We start from the raw sequence: 20,190 nt of genomic DNA, 5'->3' as shown, positions 1-20,190 counted from the left end.
TTAAACTGTTTATTATTTATTTACTTACTCATTCTGGAAAAATGGACTACTCTTAAATATAAATGGTTTGTAAATAATGTGATACTTAATTTAGAATGAAAAATAAATCACTCACAAATTATATAAATACAATTATTAAGCACTTTATACATGTTCTTATAAGTCAAGAATTGAGCATTTGTAACTGCAGTTATAAACTGCTTACTAACATTTTAAATGTAAAGTCAATGCTGAACAAATAATGAATTCACTATTTGCTAATGCTTGATAAATTATTATTATAATTTAGTTATTATAATGAGTTACCAATTTCTTCAACACATTTCTAAACATAATAGTTTTAATAACTCATCTCTAATAACTTATTTATTTTATCTTTGCCAGGATGACAGTAAATAGTATTTTACTAGATATGAAATAGGTTAACTAGGCAGTTTAAGGTAATTAGGCAAGTTATTGTATTACGATGGTTTGTTCTGTGGACTATCAAAAAATATATAGCTTAAAGAGGCTAATAATTTTGTAATTAAATTGTTTTTTTTATTGTTTTTATTTAAGTCGCAATAAAACAAATAAGACTTTATCTAGAAGAAAAAATATTATCAGACATACTTTGAAAATTTCCTTGCTCTGTTAAACATAATTAGAAAAATATCTAAAAAAGAAAAAAAATCAAAGGGGGTTTATTACATTTTGATTTTAACTGTATTTATTTTTTAAAAATAATATGCCTTTTTTAAAGTCGAAACATTCTTGAAAACTCAAAGCTTTGCTCACACCAGAAGTGGTGAGCATTTACATCTGATATGGGGGACATTCTATCAGAAACGTACATTGTCACTTATAAAAAATGTGACAGGGCCTGACCTTTAAGCTTGTCTTCCTCAAAGAATCATAAAATCATACAGTACAATGAACGAACGCATCCTTGATCACTGTCAGCTTCTCCATCAAATGATGTCACTTCCTTTGACACATTTTATGTTAAAATTAATGCAAATGACTGACTGAAACATGGGGACAAATGTTAATTTATTTGTATATTTGTAGTATTAATTTGTCAAATTTATTTCGTAATCAATTGATTTTAATATAAAAAAACTTAAAACTTATTTCTGAAGTCTTTTTCTCTAAATAACAGTTTTTTGCATAACAAAACTATTAAAGCTGTAGGTTCAATTAGGCTGAGGACAAGGACAGTGACAGGGTTTTTAAATTTGTATAGTGTTTTTAATAAAGAACAAAAATCTGTGAAGCAACTGAATGACATATTCCTTTACTTAATAACTCAAGAAGTCAACTATCAGTCCATTTTAGAAATTTTTGGGATGAAATACTTATTATTTGCTGTATTTATGTTTTTATTTCAGGGACAGATAATGTACATTTCTGGTAGAAACTCCCATGGGATGGCTAAAAGGCTGAAAGGTGCTACATACACTTTCAACAAAGTGCATGTAGAGCATGGATGTCCAAACTCGGTCCTGGAGGGCCAGTGTCCTGAAGAGTTAAGCTCCAACCCAATCAAACACACCTGAACCAAATAATCAAGCTTTTATTTATACTAGAAACCTCCTTGCAGGTTTGTTGAAACAAGTTGCAGCTAAAATCAGAGGGACACCAGCCCTCCAGGATCGAGTTTGGACACCCCTGCCGTATTCGTCAAAGGGTGTCTCTGTAGCAACCTTACAAATTTGCAATATGTTTTTGCCCAAACAAGAATTTGTTATAAATCAAAAATGCAATGTCCGATTGGTTTCAAAATTCACATTTGTTATACACGTCAATATTCAGTTTCAGTCATAGCGATGACAGGAAATTACATGTTTTACACCGTGACAAACTCCTCCTAGTCATTTAATCAGACCAACAAAGTCTATTCTGAAGCTATTTGTGATGTTAAATTGTCAAGGTCTAGACTTTCCTTAAAGAAGAGGAAGTTGTCATAAGATCTACCTCAAAATTTGCGTTTGATAAAGACATGTCCTGAAGACATTCACATGCCAACTTTCAGTTACATTCATAGTGCCACCTGCTGACAGACAGACGTTTGGCATGTATCAGTGAAGTTGTAGTGTGTTTATATTCCCCACAGTTTTTTCCAACTGCTTATACGCATTTTCAAAACCGTATCACCTTTTTTCACAACTCGACACACAATTTCCAAAACTGCACACATGAAATAAAAAATGCCAAATATTTTCTTCAAAATGGAACACTGCATTAAAAATCCCATAAACACTTGCCAGAATGAAGTATTAACATTAAGTGCCAAACCCTTTATTCATTATAGTAAATGTTTAGATATAGCATGTAAACATGGTTGTTCTAAATCTTAAGCTCATTGCTCTTTGACCTTACATCTACATTTCAATACAATGTTTAACAGTGACAGTAATTTGCTAAGAGGAGTATCAGGTACACTGTAAACACCAATGTCCTAAAAAACAGAAAATATTTAATAGGCCAAACATTATAGGTGTGTATTGCAAAAAAAAACATAAATATACTGTATGTAAAATTAAAAAATAAATAAATTGTAAAGCAATTACATATGTAAAGCAAAATTATGTTCTTTACAATATAGTGAAGAACACAAATGTGTGTGAAGGGAGTTTGAAAAGTGAAGGATTGAGAAGTTTCCATTGCCTGGAATAGCATTATGTGTGCATAGGGTTGATCATCATACACTTTACAGCGCTAGGCTCAGAAAAATTCCCCTATTCTGTTAGAATTTAGGATTTAGAAAAGGAGAAAATGGGGTACAAAAAATTGTGGATGGGTGGCAAACCAGTTTTTTGGGGGGAACCATGTGTTCCATCACATTTGACCTATACTAGACTAAAGCATGCAGTAATTAGATCAATTAAGAAATTAGGATTTCCACATGTGATAAGCGTGTGTGTGTGACCTTGTGAATAAGTGTAGCATTTTGATTGGTTGTATTTGAAAAAGGAAAGCAAGTGGCTTCCTGTTAGATTTTTGTCTTTTAGGTAGAGAGTTGTGTGTAGTGAAGAGTTCAAAGCTGCGAAATACTGCAGCTTCTAGTTTTGAGTAGTTTTGCATTGTGAGTAACATTTCAGACACGTGTGACAATGATTTTGTGTGTAAGCAGTTGGAAAAAACTGTAAATGCATATTTCCAACTGTTCTCTGTCATCTTGAGGCCACCGAGTGGTAGTGAGCCTGGGTGCGAAGGCCCCCTCAACACTGCTTGCAGCTTTCATTTTATCTTTGCATTTCTTAAAGTACAGCCATATTCAACACATCCTTAATATCGATGTGGAAAGACTTTTTGGGGTCACTTATGGTCATCTAAGAGAGCACCCAGTTTTGTAAAATGCTTTACTGATTTTTTTACAGTTTAACGGCCATCAAAGCTGCCTGGTTGAAATTATCATTAAAACAAAAACTTTTGAGATGATTTAAAAGAAATCATAAAAAAATCATAAAACTGTCATTTAAGGGTTCATGAAAGCTACTTCCATAATTCTCCCAAAGCATCTGCGATTTAGAAGAAAGGTGGACATTTAATTGTCTATTTTCTTAAAAACTTTATTCTCTATTTAAAGGTTAAACAATCAGGAAGAATGATTGTTGAAACATTGTTATTTTCTGTGGGGTTTTTTTTTAAATTCAAATGAAACAGACACTAGCGGGAAAGCAACACTAGTCCAGCAGCTCTTACACCCTCCATCTGTAATGGCAAAACATCCTCGGCTTTCAGAATGAGTAGGAATGAAGCATCTGCAGCTCTAGCAAAAATAAGAAGGAGGTGGTGTTTGAGAGAAGCACTGGAGGAAAACCAAACTCCTCACCCAAGGACCGGGTGTTTTTTTTTTTTTTAAACGTGTTTCCTAGCTGGGCCCCAGAAGAGCTGCTTTACTGTCTTTTTGGAGCAGACCTCTCCAGATGGCCCTATCCAAAACCTAGCTGCTTTTGTTGCCAGTGGTAATCGTGGTTTTTGCTCAACCCAGATCCATTTTCCTGGAGCCACCAGTTGCTCTCAAATGTGTTTCCCTTGCCGATAAAACAGCCATCTCTTTTCCTTACAGCAGAAAGTCAGCACCTTTACAACTTCCTTTAACCCTCACCTCCTCCTTATTTGGTGATAAACTTAAATGTCTCCAAACTGTTTTCATAGCTCTGCAACTTTGGAAACTCTCAATCATTTGAGTGTGTCATGAGACAGACTAGTGGTAGCTTTATGGAAAATTGGGCTATTGGCTTTAAGTCATTTACTCCATGAAACCATCCCTTTTTAAAGCATTAGTAATATATAAGTAGATGCATAACCTTTACATGTCTATGAATCAGCATCTAGATGTTTAAATGGATTACATATAATCATATATGTGACCACAAATGTGTCTAAAGTTGCATGGGTTTGTTTTTAGCAACACTGTACAGAATGGTGTCAAAATGATTGATTTTTCTGTTATACCAAAATAATTACAATGTTAGGTCACCTGCATTCTAACACATCACCTGTGATTACACTAATCAGACTCATACTTACGAGACACAGGCTGTTTCTTAATGCGTTCTTCAGCATTCTTGAGTCTTCATGTACTCATGTAACGTCATCATCAGCCACAAAAGTTCAGTTCCAAAACTCAAGACCATAAGAACAAAAGACACATAATGCAGTTTTTCTTTATTATTATTATTATTATTATTATTATTATTATTATCATCATCATCAATGCTTAAATAATAACAAAAAAGGCATTAATATTTTTTTAATTACACAAAAGACTGAGATAACAATAAATTTACATTCACAATCTTTCCACCCTCTTTATTAATAATACAACACATATAAATAAACAAATAAAATAACAAATAAAATATATGATTAAAAAAAAGTAGATAGGGAGTTCTCAAAACATCAAACCTGTAACACAGGGAAGTGACACCAACAACAGAAGTTTGGATCCACGTGCAGGTTTATTCGTCGTCAGGCAAGCAATGGTCAATACAGGTGCAAACGGGTATGTGTAGGCAATCCAAAATCGTAATCAGTAACAGGTGAGAGGTCAAAAGGCAGGCGGCAGGCAGGGAGAACAAGAATACAAGGCTAGGTCGAAACACAGGAAACCTAGACAGGAAGAACGCGTTGTAATGTCATCAACAGATAGACAAGACTCGGCAAACTGAATGGGTGAGTGTGTGGCTTAAATAGTGTGTGCAATCAGTCTCTGACAATCCTCAGATGGTGTGAATGTAATCAGTTTAGATGAGGAAGCATGTGTGTCTGTGACCGTAGTGCATGTATGAAAATGTAGTCCAGAAATGGTGGATTTGTAGTCCATGGTTATTGAGAGTGAAATCCAGCGATCTTATGAAAGACGATTGCTGGTAATCATGACAAAACCAAAATACTCATATCAAGTATATAAATATCTTGTTTTTTGACTTTTTAACTCTCCAAATATCTTCAAATATATCACAAATTTTTGTTCGAACACCACTAGTCTTGGGGAAGTTTTGAAAATATTACATTTAATAATAGAAATGTTCAATAATATTAACAAATTATTTATTATATAAGATAGCCAACACTTAATAATATCCCATGAGAAGATAAGTCTTTATATATATATATATATATATATATATATATATATATATATATATATATATATATATATATATATATATATATATAAAAGTTATATATATGTTATATATATTTATATATATATATATATATATATATATATATATATATATATATATATATATACACATATATATAAAGTTTATTTTTTATTTTTTTTTTTTTTTTTTTTTTGTATCCAAACTAATACTTCATCCCAAAATGTTTGTACCAAATTACGTTAAAAAAGCAAGTGTTCAAATTGTTTCAATATTTAAATTACTAGGGATGTCCTGATCGATTTTTTTGCCCTCGAGTCCTAGTCTGAGTCATTTGATTATGAGTATCTACCGATACTGAAACCTGATCCAATAATTCTATAATATATAAAAAAAGAATAAAGAAAAGTGAAAAAACAGATCCAGGATATTCTTTAATTTTATATGAATTCACCTTATTTTAATATTTAACAACTTAAAATACCCGACAGGCAAGCCCAAGTTTGTATATCTCACAGTTTACTATGTTGTCGTCATCAACTTTATAATACATCCAGACCACAGACATACTCATGCTTTAGGCTGCATTTTCACAGTATGTCTGATACAGTTTTTTCTTCTGGAGAAAGTCTTTTTTTATTTCGGCTAGAATAAAAGCAGTTTTAATTTTTTATGAACATTTTAAGTTCAAAATTATTAGCCCCTTTAATCAATTTTTTTAGACTGTCTACAGAACAAACCATCATTACAACAAACCTTGCTTAATGACCCTAACCTGCCTAGTTAACCTAATTTACCTAGTTAAGCCTTTATATGTCACTTTAAGCTGTATAAAAGTGTCTTGAAAAATATCTAGTCAAATATTATTGTGTCATCATGGCAAAGATAAAATAAATCAGTTATTAGAGATTAGTTAATAAAACTATTATGATTAGAAATGCGTTGGAAAAATATTTCTCTCTATTAAACAGAAATCTGGGAAAAAAATAAACCGGGGGCTAAAAATTCTGACTTCATATATATATTTTGTAGTGTTAGAGTAAGTGCAATTTTGTAGTGTTAGGGTAAGGGTAACCTCGTTGGAATAAGCTAGTTGAGTGATTCCCACTCATCAATGTTTGATTGACAGAGACAACAAAGCTAAAGGGAGCAAATCAGCAGTGTGAGTGGCGTAGCTTGTAAAGCACATGAACCTGGTTTGAATTCAGCGTCTGATGAACACGTTCTTCTTTTTTCCCTTTACTACATATCAGATTTTGCTTACTCTTCATCACGAAGAAGACAAGTAGGAATCATTAATATGTGTGTGTTTTGTGGAAGACTCATGGAACTGGATTGGAGAGGTGTTATATCAAAATCATATGCATTGTAAGTTGATTGAAGTTATACTGATTCTGTGAACTTGAACAAGTATACTAAAATCAATTAATCTACACTAGTTGTATTAGAATTTGTTTTTCAAAATGTGGTTTAAATGCTTTCAAAATAAGTTAAATCTTTGTAGACTAAAATATATTTACTGTATATCATTTATTTTTAAAATGTGGGCTATACATTATACATTAATTTTATTTTATTAATACACTAGAGTTTGCAATAGCTGCGTCCCAAATCGCATACTTATGCACTATTCTACGCCATTTTGTAGTATAAATAGTGTAAGTAGTGTGTTCACACTGAAAACTCTAAAAATAATAAGTGCACTTTAATTACCCGGATGATGCACTCATTCAGCCGCTAAAATGAAGTGTGTAATGATGAACACTTCACGCACTCAACGACCGCAGGTTTGCTCACGTAGCGGAAGGGGCGGAGCTATCAGACGCACATGTTAAATAACTTTATTTATTTTGAATGGTGAAAGCAAAATTCTCCTACTACAGTGATTTTAGCGCCTCCCGATGGTAATTGCGGCAATACTCACGGCAGATATTATCTGATAATTCGGTCGTTTATTTCACCGATTTGGCGACCGTCAAACGTCATCAGGGAAACGGCTTGAATTTTCGCTTAGTAAAAACACATTAGTGTGCCATTTGGGACGACACTAAATACATATACTATCCTGTTGAGTGTGTAAGTGCATAAGTACATAGTGCATGAGTGCATAGTGTATAGTGTGCCATTTGGGACGCAGCTATACAGACCCTGAACATGCATCAATACTGCTGCCATATTTGTACAGAGCAAGTAATTCAACCGCACTCAGGGAAGAATAAAGCCAATCTGAAGATTCTGGACTTTTGTTCTGTGTATGAGTGTAATTATGAGCAAACAAAGAAAACAAAGCATAAAGGCATAACATTTCATAGATAAGATTTAGATTTTCTTTACGATTATGTATGTTACAAACTTTTGTGCTCAACAAATAGCAGTATTGATGATAATACAGTCACTTACTGCATTGACCATAGCACCATCTTGCACTAAGTTTCTAGGCTTGTGTATTTTTGTTGAATACAATTAGCAAACAATGTAAATAAAATATAACAACAAGATTCTGTGGTGCAAGTTCTTGAAGTGACTTATAAGGATGCCTGATAACATAACACTGCTTGAGAAGCATGTATATTGATGGGGTCACACAAATCATTCATTTATGAGATTTATTTACAAATGAATCGCTCCCTCTATTAGAATTAGAAGTGAAATCAGAAGAGGGTGTGTTTCAGGACATGGATCAAATCAAATTTAACAGGTAGGGTGGATAATACATTTACATGCACACAAACATATGCTCTTGGTCAGCAATGCCCATGTGGTCACTTATTCATCGATGTAGAAATATAATTTAAAAGTTTACTTATAAAGAAATATTTGTATACTGATCGCTGGGGAAACTAATGTTACATTATTTATTACAGTTTATCTGTTTACTAATCTACAGTATTCTGTAGCATTCATCAACAAAGAGTTGTACACATTATACACTTAACTATGTGGTTCAAAAACATGTTTATTATAAATTACATATCTTCCAGACATCATGAAATAACAGATGAAAGCATACAAAAGCATGGACAAATAATCTATTATGTATTTATTTATTTATTTATTTTGTAAGGGGGGGAAAAGTGCTTTAAAATAATAACCGTCTAGTTTTGTCACAAGAGTTGCATTACTTTTTTTGTTTTGTCAATGAATTTAATATCATCAGACATTCACTGCTGATCTGGATGCTCAGAGTACGGTTGTTTATTCTGCTGAAATGCCAGTAAAAACATGGATTATTGCAAAACAAGATGGAGGTTTCGTTGCAGTGATTACATGGCTGAGTACTATTTATATTCTACTGGATTTTTTTATAAGTGTTGTGGCATTTGTATCTGATTTTTATATTACACATTAACATATTTATTCTCATGACACAAATTATGTGTTTGAAAAAGTTTGTACACATAGATATATTAAAAAAATGTTTATTACATGCTGCTTTTTCTTCAGTTTTTCAGGCAGTTTCTTGAACTTTCTCCCCATTGTGAGCAAAAAACATTTGAAAGTATATAAAAGCTATTCTGCAATTTAAACAATTAAAAAAAAAAAACAGAAATATTTTGATATTCTGGTAGTGATTCCTATGTAGAAAAACCACTTTCTGCTCTTCATTTGAATTTTGCACCTCATCAGTGATGTCATTTGTAAACAACATATTAACGCATTCCTTCTAATAGACAACAATAGCATAGGCACCATCTAATGTAAATATCTATGTAGATTTATCATTAAAGTTCAGAGATATAACTTATTTATTTCAGAAATTTCCCTAAAAGAGACTGTGAAAGTAAACATTAAAGAGCCCATATTATGGGTTTTTGAAAATTCCCCTCCATGTAGTGTGTAACACAGCTCTAAGTGAAGTGAAGTATCCAGCTAAGGCTTAAATCTGTAAGAATACAGTGTTTAAAACGGTTGATTCATCTATAAAAGAGTCGACTCATAGTGCTTCAAACGAGTCGCCTTGATACCGACTCATTAGGTGTTTCGCCATGACGTACGAACGAAACCAAGTTATTCACGTGCACGCGCAAACCCGGGAGATTTCAAACCTGAGGCCCCGCCCTCTGACGCAGAAACCCAGACACACACGCACACCCACAAACACACGCACACAAACATGCCGGTCGATTGAAGTCACACTGCAGATGGATATTTTATTGAGTCTCTACCCAAAGATGAAACCTCAGCATTATAGCCAAGCAGTTGGAAACTTCTGGAAGCTACATGCTACAAAGAATACTTCATCTGAGTTTGTTAAAGGAAGGATCAGTAAAGAGTAACTGATGGACGTCAGGATGGGTTTCTTCCATTTCTCAAGTGTAAGTACGTGCGGTTAAAGTTGTTGCCTCGTTTACTCTAGCTTGCAAATGTATTTAGTTGTGATTTGTTACTTGTAACCGCGTGTACTGTATCAGGTTAACTGGATATTTTATCTTATCGCGTGCAAAGTCACGTTAAAAACGCGACGCGTGCTGTTTGTTTATGGAGCTCAGTGCTAGAGTTCTGCTCCCGCGATTTATTCGGAAATTTATTCCCGCGGCTGTCCCCGCGGGAATAAATTTCCGAATAAATCGCGGGAGCGGTCGGTAACGGGTTTAATTTGTGACGGGAGCGGGCTGTCTAGCAATATCACGGATATTGCTATGCGAATTAGAAAGAGAGAGTCTGCGTGGTGCTTGTGTGTGTGTTAGTGCGCACGCGCGCGTATGAGAGAGAGCGAGAGAGAGAGAGAGAGAGAGAGAGAGCGAACGAACGAACGAACGCGCTTTGTGTGCTTTGTGCTGTGTGTGTGTGTGTGTTTATACAGACAGCTTGGCTGTCTGGACTGTATACTGGGTGATTTTTGGTTGTGTTCTCCGCTCTAGCGGGACCGGGCGCGGCGGGCAGAAAACGGAGCGGGTTCTCAGGCTAAAACCTGGCGGGTGCGGGCGGAAGCGGGAGCGTTGTCATCCGGAGGTGTGTGTGTGTTTTTGTGTGTGTGTGGTATGGCGAGTACACGACTGTCTCCTTCGTTCGGTTATCCGTGGCACTATCCACTCGCCATAGTGTGGCAGCTAAAATCCACGTCTACACTATCGAGCGTGTATGAACTGTGATTACTTTTTAAATTGCTGATTAGCTATTGGCCATTTCCCTCTCTGACTGAAGGCAGTCGACCAATCGCGACAGACTGTCATCGGTCCAATCAGCGCAGATTAGCTCCGCGCTAAGGAGGGGTTTGGGAACAAATGAATCACTGGACGATTCATACAGGAGTCGCTGGGATAATTAGGTAAAAATAAATGCAGATTATAAGACCATGAAAGTGTTTTTTGACCTTGCATGCATATTAGACTGTTGTTGGAGACCCTTACAACCAGGATATGACCCTATTTCATGTATAATATGGGCTCTTTAACATAAAACTCTTAATAAAGGCATAAACACATTAGGGTGTTTATTTACTGAAACTGGAATTAAATTGTCCAAAATCTTTTATATTCTATAAAGTTTTAATCAAGTTGTTTTATTGAAAAAAAAATAAATCATTGTATGAATACTGTAACGTTTAAATATTTTTTTGTTAAAAATACGTGAAGGTAATATGACCATCAGAAAAGAACACAGCATCCAAGTCCCTTTAAGGCAAGTAATTTCACTTGGTGGCCATCTTTGAAATGCAGTAAACATCTCGAGTAGTATGCTCGAGCATTCTGTCTGAATGAACTGTTTGCAGAGCTTTCGATTACATTAAAAATTTGGAATCTCCAATAAAATTAAACTAAAACTGTCTCATAAGTTTAATTTTTAAATGTTCGAATCAAACAAAATTGTATTTTTTTCAGGTTGCCCTAGCTAATGCACATGCACATTTGAAATAAAAAAATAAATAGTTCTCGCGATATTCTGAATACGTTTCAGGTAACCTGGCAAGACCGGTCTCCAAGAGAACATAAGTCTGTTCTCTATGTTCTTGGAATTAAGAAACAGTGCCATTCCCCTGCACCCATTGGTTGTTTCTCAAAATGCATGCTTCAGCGATCTTACTTGTGTTATGTCATCATCAACTGTTCAAAAGAACGATCTCCACAAGAACACGAGTCCATTCTCATCGTTCTTGTAATTGAGAAACAGTCACTGTTTGTTGAACCACTCGCCATCTACTGTGAAATTACCAGACTCTCTCCTCTCCCAGTTGCGCCTATGAGTGCTTCTCGTTGCTTCGACATGAGCTTATGCCTACAGACTGTTCTAAATTTGAGCTACTTCTGCATTCTCTGCCCATCATTCTACAAAAGACTTTTAACGACATAAGAATGCAAACAAACTATAAAACCTACCCTCTTTCCCATTGTTGTCAATAAATAGTGTTGTATCTGTTCTCCTGTTAGTGTGACAACCAGTTGTTTTGACTTGGCATCCGCCATGACAAAAAAGAATGAATCTGCAGTTCTAAAGAATCTTCAAGCAACTACTTGTGGGGGGTATTTATGCACTGAAGCCCACTGGGTGGGCCACGCAGCTGATTAAATCAGCTCAACACGACAAATAGAAGATTCCGAGTTTAAACACTTCTACCCACGAAGGCAATGCCACTCCACCTACCAGGGAAACTAACGTTGGAAGAAAACAATGCTCGTTACACAAAAGTTTGGCAAACTTCTTTTTTGGCAACAATCTGGCAAGGTGAATGAATAGACTTAGGAAAAAAAAAATTGTGCATCCCAAACAAATTAAATAATTATTTTCAAACTAAAAGCTGTAGGACAATCCCCCACTTTGTTATGATCCCTGGCTCAAAGTAAGCAACAAAACAAAGGGACGCACACAAGCTAAGCAGTGTTTACAATGGAAAAAATTTATAAACTTGAAATGATCACAATAAAAGAAAATAATGCCTGTTAAAGTCATCTTGCCAGTGTGTAATGCATAATGTTTGCATAAACTCTAATGTTGTGGTGTAGAAATAAATGTTAAACAAACTGGGCCCAAATCCAGAAAACAACAACAACAAAAAACAAATAACAATCCAAAACTAAGTCCCCATACTTGTAATGCCAGCAGTCTCTTTAAAATGAGTGCTCCAAGGTTTGTCAATCAAGGCAATTACATGGGTGGAACCGGCAAGCAGTGGTGTAAAGTAACTAATTACAAATACTCAAACTACTGTAATTGAGTATTTTTTTTCAGAAATTGTAATTAACTAAGTAGTTTCAAAAATGTGTAATTTTACTTTCACTTGATAAAATTTTTAGTACAGTATCTTTTAATACTTTTACTCCACTACTTTCCCTCAACCTGTGGTCACTACTTTATTATTTCCTGTCTATGGAGATTAGACAAAGTGTAATACTCACTACTCTTGAGTACTTTTAAAGGGCTACTTTTCACTCATACTTTGGGTTATATTTACAACAGATACTTTTACTCGCTCTATATTTTTGGGCAATTAATGGTACTTTTACATGAGTATGATTTTGCAGTACTCTTTCCATCATTGCCGGCAAGATGCACCAAAATGTCAGTATAGGACCATCACAAAAGATCTTTTTTTTTTTTTTACGTAAGAATGTAATATCAAGGGTAAACTGAGGTTCTTTGAATTGATGAAATGACAGAAATGAAAATCGTATAATTTTATAAAAGCTAACATGAGTTACCTGGTTCGAGTCCCTGCTGAGCCAGTTAATATTTGTGTGTGGAGTTTGCATGTTCTCCCTGCGTTCGCGTGGGTTTTCTCCGGGTGCTCCGGTTACCCCACAGTCCAAAGACATGTGGTACAAGTGAATTGGGTAGGCTAAATTGTCCATAGTGTATGAGTGTTTGTGCATGAATGAGTGTGTGTGGATGTTTCCCAGAGATGGGTTGAGGCTGGAAGGGTGTTCGCTGCGTAAAAACGTGCTGGATAAGTTGGTGGTTCATTCCGCTTGGGCGACCCCGGATTAATAAAGGGACTGAGCCGAAAAGCAAATTAATGAATTTGTTTTATTTGAGCTGGAAAGCTCAAGTATTGACGTTGGAACAAAAACGTCTGTGGAGCAGTGATGTAAAGTAACAAATTACATTTTAAGTATTACAAATTAAGTATTTTCTTCAGGAATTGTAACTAAGTAGCTTTAAAAATGTGTACTTTTACTTTCACTTGAGTACATTTTGATACTATTACTCTATTTTCCTTCAACCTACTTATTTTTTTCTTCTCTATGGGGAGTCCTGCAGTCCTGCAGTCCTGCAGTTCCTGTTCAATCAAATAATAAAAAGTTTTTTATCATAACAAACTATTTCAATACATGTTTGCAAAGTGTCCAAGAAGATGTCCAAAATCTTCACACGCAATCACTCCAAGACAGTTTAGATGGCGTGTCACTGATGAAAAGATGGTCAAATGGTCTTAAACAATCACTAACTGCATTGCGGAATGTTAAATTTTCACACACATAACTGCATGTAAACACATCAACCTTTCACAGTGTAATACTCCCTAGTCACTTGAGTACTTTTAAAAGGGCTACATTTTACTTATGCTTTAAGAAATATTTACAACAGATATTTTAACTCTGCTTGCACACGTCTTGGCCAATTAATGGTACTTTTATTTGAGTATGATTTTCAGCCCCCTTTCCACCACTGCTGTGGAGGTTAATGGCTGCTTCTTTTTCAACATCCTTTATTATATGTTTTGTGTTCAACTGAAGAATTAATCTCGAACCAGTTTGAAACTTGTAAAGGGGGAGTAATTGATGACATCATTTTAATATTTGGCTAAACTATCCTAGCAAAGTACATATCATGTCTTGGGAGAACAAAAAAATTCAGATTTTTGTGATGAATAATATTATTTTTTGTGTTAGCTGAAGATCATGCCGCAGTGCATAGAATATGTCTTTAATTTGATCATTATCATTTATTCCTAGGAGCCTTCCTGGCACATGGAACTCCTCATTCTATGGACGCAAAGCTCCACTATCAAGTATGATCACTACTGTCCCTCCAGGAAACCCTTACCTTCATTCCAAAGCCCCGGTACTTTCCATGAAATAACTAAGAGGAAGAGTGTTCTTTTACAAAGAAAAATAAATGATGAAGAAATATGGGAAATGAGAGTCTTCCTTTTTATAAAATCCAATCTGTGTTTGTGAATAGATCTATAATGATGCTATGTCAATGACTGATTCTCTAAGCTCTGAGTAATGATGAGCATAATTTCCCTTGATTTAGATGAGTGCTTCTGTAAATGTGGAGGTTGTGCCATTGTCTTAATCTTCGTGTGTGTGTGTGCGTGTGCGTGTGTGGGTTTACATATTTGACTATATGTGTGTCCATGCGGATAAATGAGTGAATCATTTTCTCACAGATCCTCTTTTGCAAGCGTTTATTGCTTTGGCACATCCAAAAAGCACTTGCAAACTGATTGCAAAAAGAGATATTTTGTGGTTATGTAGCAATGGCATTGCAAATAAAACTTTGTTCGTTATGATCTTAAAAGAAAACAAAAGACATGCATTTCTGAAATGTTCTAGTTTTGCAGCCCAAGAACTGCGGTTTGGAGAATAAATGAAAGAGCACCAATGAAGCTTCACCTGCTTACAGGAAATAGGTTTCCTGTTTCCCCCTTTGTCAACTCTACGCTTCTGTGTCAAAAACAGTCTGCTCTGGAAGCATCCAGATGAAAAAACCTTCAACTAGTAAGACTTAAAATTTATTTATGAATTTAAAAAAACACTTAAAAGCAGTCAAATCCATTTATATAAGTTTTAAAATGATTTCACAACATCCTTGGTGTACTGTTGAGGGTTTTTTGACAGTAACCTTGCTTGGTAAATCAGCTAGTGTTTGCGATACTCTGATAAGAAATAAAAGTAAATACAACAGAAAAAAAAAAATATATATATATATATATATATATATATATATATATATATATATATATATATATATATATATATATGTCCAGATAAACTTAATATCAATTCTGTATTACTGCAAATGTGTGTAAATGTCAAACAAACAAGTAGTCAATATTTTAGAGACTTATTCTTTCATTCTTTTTCTTTCGGCTGAGTCCTTTATTTTTCATGGGTGTGCCTCAGCGGAATGAACTGCCAACTATTCCAAACGAACATGCACACTCCATACAAAAAAACAGGCTCATTCTGAAAATGTATCTCTATATACATTTTTAGAGACCACTAAATACATCCCAGGAGCTACTTTTTTTGCAGTTCTTGTTTTCACGAATCCACCAGAGGCCGCTGTGTAAACTTTTTTAAATGTCATATTTTTCTCGTGTGAATCCACCAGAGGTCACTCTCAACTAACTAACTAGACTGACTGACTGACCGATTGACTGATCCCCCCACCCTCCTCCTTCTCTAAAACCAACCAATAGGGTATATGCGGAAGTATGCAGAAGGACTTAAAATTTGTAAGTAACCTAGGTTAAGTGTTTCCGGTCAACTGTTTGCCATTACAAAATCAGTGCGTCTGTTTTTTTTTTTTTTTTATATCAGCGATCTCCTCTGGCTGAGTAATATCCAATATAACGTGGGTCTCAGATTGTACAAAAAGCACTGCATGAAATTACATTTTTAGCTGCCATGTCTTCAAAATAAGAACATTTATTTTACCCCAGTATATTCAATGGAGCTTTTGCACTAGCCTGATAATCCTGACAGGCCTGTGCGTGTAAACGGCTTTTCTTCTTGTTTTACACTTGAACAACAAAATAAATGCCAAAGTCTATTCAACTTAATGTATTGTAATTACATTACAACATTGATGCTGTAAAAAGAATCGTATAAAATGAAAAAAGTCACATTAACCCTTAAAGACCGAATCAGCCGCCCGCGGCTATAAATAAGTCTTAAGGGCTCTATTTTGACGGTCCATGCGCAGAGCGCAAAACGCAGGGCGCAAAACGCAGGGCGCAAACGCTTTCAGGGCGTGTCAGGACGCGTTTTTGCTAATTTAAGGATGGGAAATCTGCCTTGCGCTGCGGCGCATGTTCTAAAAGGGTTGAGTTTATTTTTTTAATGAGTTATAGGTGTGTTTTGAGAATAAACCAATTAGAATCTCATCTCAAATTCAGAGATCTGAGTCAGCTGCGTCGCACCAAGAGCGCATTCGCTATTTACTGGACGCAAAGTAAGTCTAAGTGGAAAAAATGAGCATTTCACAAGCAAACAGTTAACAGTTTTTTAACAGAAAACTGTTAAACAGAGCATCTACTGCGTGAGAATGAGAGATAATGGAACTACTTTCACTTTCGCTCTTGGATAGGGAAACCTTTAGCACAGACATCAATTAGTCTATAAATAAATAATTTTGTTTGTTAAGCTCAAATATTCGTTTCAAAACTATTCCTACATTCAGTTCTAATTTCTAGCAAACGAATAAATGAATAATAATAGCAAAATGTGCTCAAAAACCTGAGTTATATCCTAAAACACATGCCATTGCCCCATATGGTCTAAGACAGGTGGGCAAATCTAAGCTTGTTTTTAATAAAACAAATATAAATATGGATATAATAAATAATACTGCTAATAATAATAACATTATACAAAAGCAAATTGTTATGAATGAACTGAAAAAGCCTCCCGAGATGAAGAAGACATAAAAGCAGGGGTTTTTCATATTTATGTAGGCTAGAAAATTATTTTAATCCTTTATATTTATATTCTATATCTATTCTTATTATAAACTATATATATCCTTAATATTTACATTTTTTCATATGTAAAGATTAGTGCTGTCAATCGATTAAAAAAAATTAACTAATTAATCGCACTTTTTTTAAAAAATTAATCGCATTTAAAATATTGAAACTTGTAATTTTGCCTATTTAAATGTAAAATTAATGTAAACGCAAGAAAAAATATTTAAATTCAAAATATTATTTTTTAATAGAATTTTTGTTTAACTTGTAACACAGATTTCTTCATGTATACAACATACCCACAATAAACCATCAAGATCCTGGCTTGCCATATTTATTACAGAAATTAAAACACAGGCATGTTAATGACATTTAAATTTCAAAACAATCAATGCCATTAAAGAAAACATTGATTTCCATGTTGGATTCTAAGTGGACTGCAAAAAATGCCAAAAAACAGGAATTGCAGATATGGAAAATGAAAAATTATAATAATAAACTATAGAATACAAACTGTTGCACTCATTGTAAAGTTTTATTGCTGTGAGTTGAGAACATTAATTATAGAGTAGAAACAATTTTGCTTAATCCTCCTTTACATTCATCCAGTTGCTAAGACTAGGAGTATCCCGCAAGTGCACAGAGACTCCCAAATGCCCGCAAATGAATGATAATTTCTTGCAAACTGGTCGTTAAATACATTGCACACCCCTCTCGCCCCTACTCAGATACGTCGCTCACTCCACCCCTGGCACCCCTCAACGGGCCTGACACAGACACACACACAGACAGACACACACAACGCGCTGCAGACGTTTTGGCCCCAACGGCCTTCCATACTGGAGCGACTCCCCTCAGATTCAACACGCATGATCACGTTCATCAAATTTGCTAAGCGTCCTAAACTAAGCGTCCTAAAGTATTACTGTATTTCACAAGGATTCTGACACAACAACGCGAAGCATACGCTTTCGTTGCGTTTAATGAGGAAATACGCTAAACTTGGAGGGCTCATGCTGAAAGGCAGAGTAATGCCCTGTCTTTGACAGCTCGCGACTTCACCAGACGTTCTGAGTACATTTACATAAGACACCAATACTCCGATTTTAATATGACCCTGCTTAAAAATCCAGCTTAAACCAGCCTAGGCTGGTTGGCTGGTTTTCGCTGGTCAACCAGGCTGGTTTTAGAGGGGTTTTGGCCATTTCCAGGCTGGTTTCCAGTCATTTCCAGCCTGGTCTTAGCTGGTCAGGCTGGAAAATGACCAGCTAAATCCAGCTAAAACCAGCTTGACCAGCCTGGTTTAAGCTTGACATAGCTGGTTTTGGCCGGGCTCCCAGCCTGACTAAGCAGGTCAAGCTGGTTTTAGCTGGTCATCTCCCAGCCTGACCAGCTAAGACCAGGTTGGAAATGGCTGGAAACCAGCCTGGAAATGGCCAAAACCCCTCTAAAACCAGCCTGGTTGACCAGCTAAAACCAGCCAACCAGCCTAGGCTGGTTTAAGCTGGATTTTTCAGCAGGGGATTAAGATAATACTCTTATTGAAATTCTACCGTGTAGCCTTAAAAGGAACCTTACCTTAAAGGAACACCGAGTCACGAAATGCGGAGGATTTTCTTTCTGTTCGCCATGCGGTATCAACTTACAACAGAAGTCGAAAGTTAAAAATGAAACACCCGAAATTGCATGAAACTTTGGATAACTTGTGATGCAACTAATTGTTTTATACTGGAACTTGCCTTCAAAAAGTGCTTCCTTGGTCTTATGCACATTTATTGCATGTTGAACACACGTCCACCACAACAGGAAGTAAAAAAAACCTGAACTGCATTAATTGCGTTAATTTTTTTTAACGCGTTAATTATTTAAAATTAATCGCATGCATTAACGCGTTAATTTTGACAGCGCTAGTAAAGATATTTGCCTATTGCTCTCTTGTGCGTATTAAGCAGTGCGTAAGCGAGGCGCAACTCTGCGCCGGAGTTTAGACCGGGTTAGTTTTGGTCTAATGAAAAATCTATTATAGATCCTCAAAATAGCAATGCGCCAGCGGTCCTCCTCAGAACACCTTCCTTTTTAGACCAGAATGCCTCTGGGCGCAAAAATGAGCGCTAATGCATTTGCTATTTAAACAGCGTAGCGCAACGCCTCAAAACGACTCTTGCGGCAAGCTGAAACTACCAAAAGACTACTGCGCCACGCCTTGCGCCACACTGCGCCGGGTGTATGATAGGGCCCTAAATGTTTAATAACTTTTGATCCGCTGATCCGATCTGTACAATTCAAAGATTGGCATAAAGAAGAGAGTCTAAGCTTTCCATCACTATAAAATATTACATTCACGGACCCTCTGAGGCTCCGGAATCAGTGTGGTTACGTCATCACATTTTGACAACACTAATTTGACAAAGAAACGCATGTGGCTTGTGTCTCCTGACAAACTAGACGTGATGCATTGATACATTGTCCCTCCTCCATGCCCAGATTGGTTAAAACTCGCTCGCTCTCAACCTATAAGCATAGGTTTAGCTTTGTGGAACAGCAATCAGCTATTTGAACAACCCGGAATGAGAAACACAGCAAAGACGAAGTGCTGGTCTTGCTGTTTTCAAAAGACGCAAATGCTGGTGCGACTGTTTGCCTGCAACGCAAAAGTTGAGAGACAGCAGGGTAAACACCATATTCACGCTGACACATAAAACCTAAGGACAATCCTTAGGTGAATCTTTTTTATTTATGTAACTATTTATAGTGTAATAAATATTGATATCTAATTTTTTACTGAGGATTTGCACCATGTTTATTTCGATTTTGACGCATTATTTCTTTCTTATTTTTTATTTGTTCATTGTAAGTGGTGCTGTTTATGGTAACTGAAAAAATATTATTTGGAAAAAGTCAAACTTGCTTCAGTGTTCTGTTATTTTGTAACAATCTTTCTGTTTAGTTAATTCC

At 35.5% G+C, this 20,190-nt stretch overlaps 1 protein-coding gene across 7 annotated transcripts in view; it reads left to right on the top strand.

The window, feature by feature from the left end:
- Nucleotides 1-14,675, top strand: part of spmip7 (sperm microtubule inner protein 7) — a 37,772-nt gene extending 23,097 nt beyond the window's left edge. For all 7 annotated transcript variants that reach the window (XR_012388728.1, XR_012388729.1, XM_073920040.1 and 4 more), the window contains one exon: nucleotides 14,492-14,675. Coding sequence is in view for 5 of the 7 variants with exons in the window: in XM_073920040.1 (XP_073776141.1) it covers nucleotides 14,492-14,618 (127 nt within the window). In the remaining 2 variants the exon portion in view is untranslated. The remainder of the gene's footprint in view (nucleotides 1-14,491) is intronic.
- Nucleotides 14,676-20,190: the final 5,515 nt, after the last annotated feature.

Source organism: Danio rerio, chromosome 13 (genome assembly GCF_049306965.1).
Source record: "Danio rerio strain Tuebingen ecotype United States chromosome 13, GRCz12tu, whole genome shotgun sequence".
In the NCBI taxonomy this organism is placed as follows: domain Eukaryota; kingdom Metazoa; phylum Chordata; class Actinopteri; order Cypriniformes; family Danionidae; genus Danio; species Danio rerio.
Note: the sequence above shows the minus strand (reverse complement) of the source record. Positions and strands in the feature narration are given on the sequence as shown.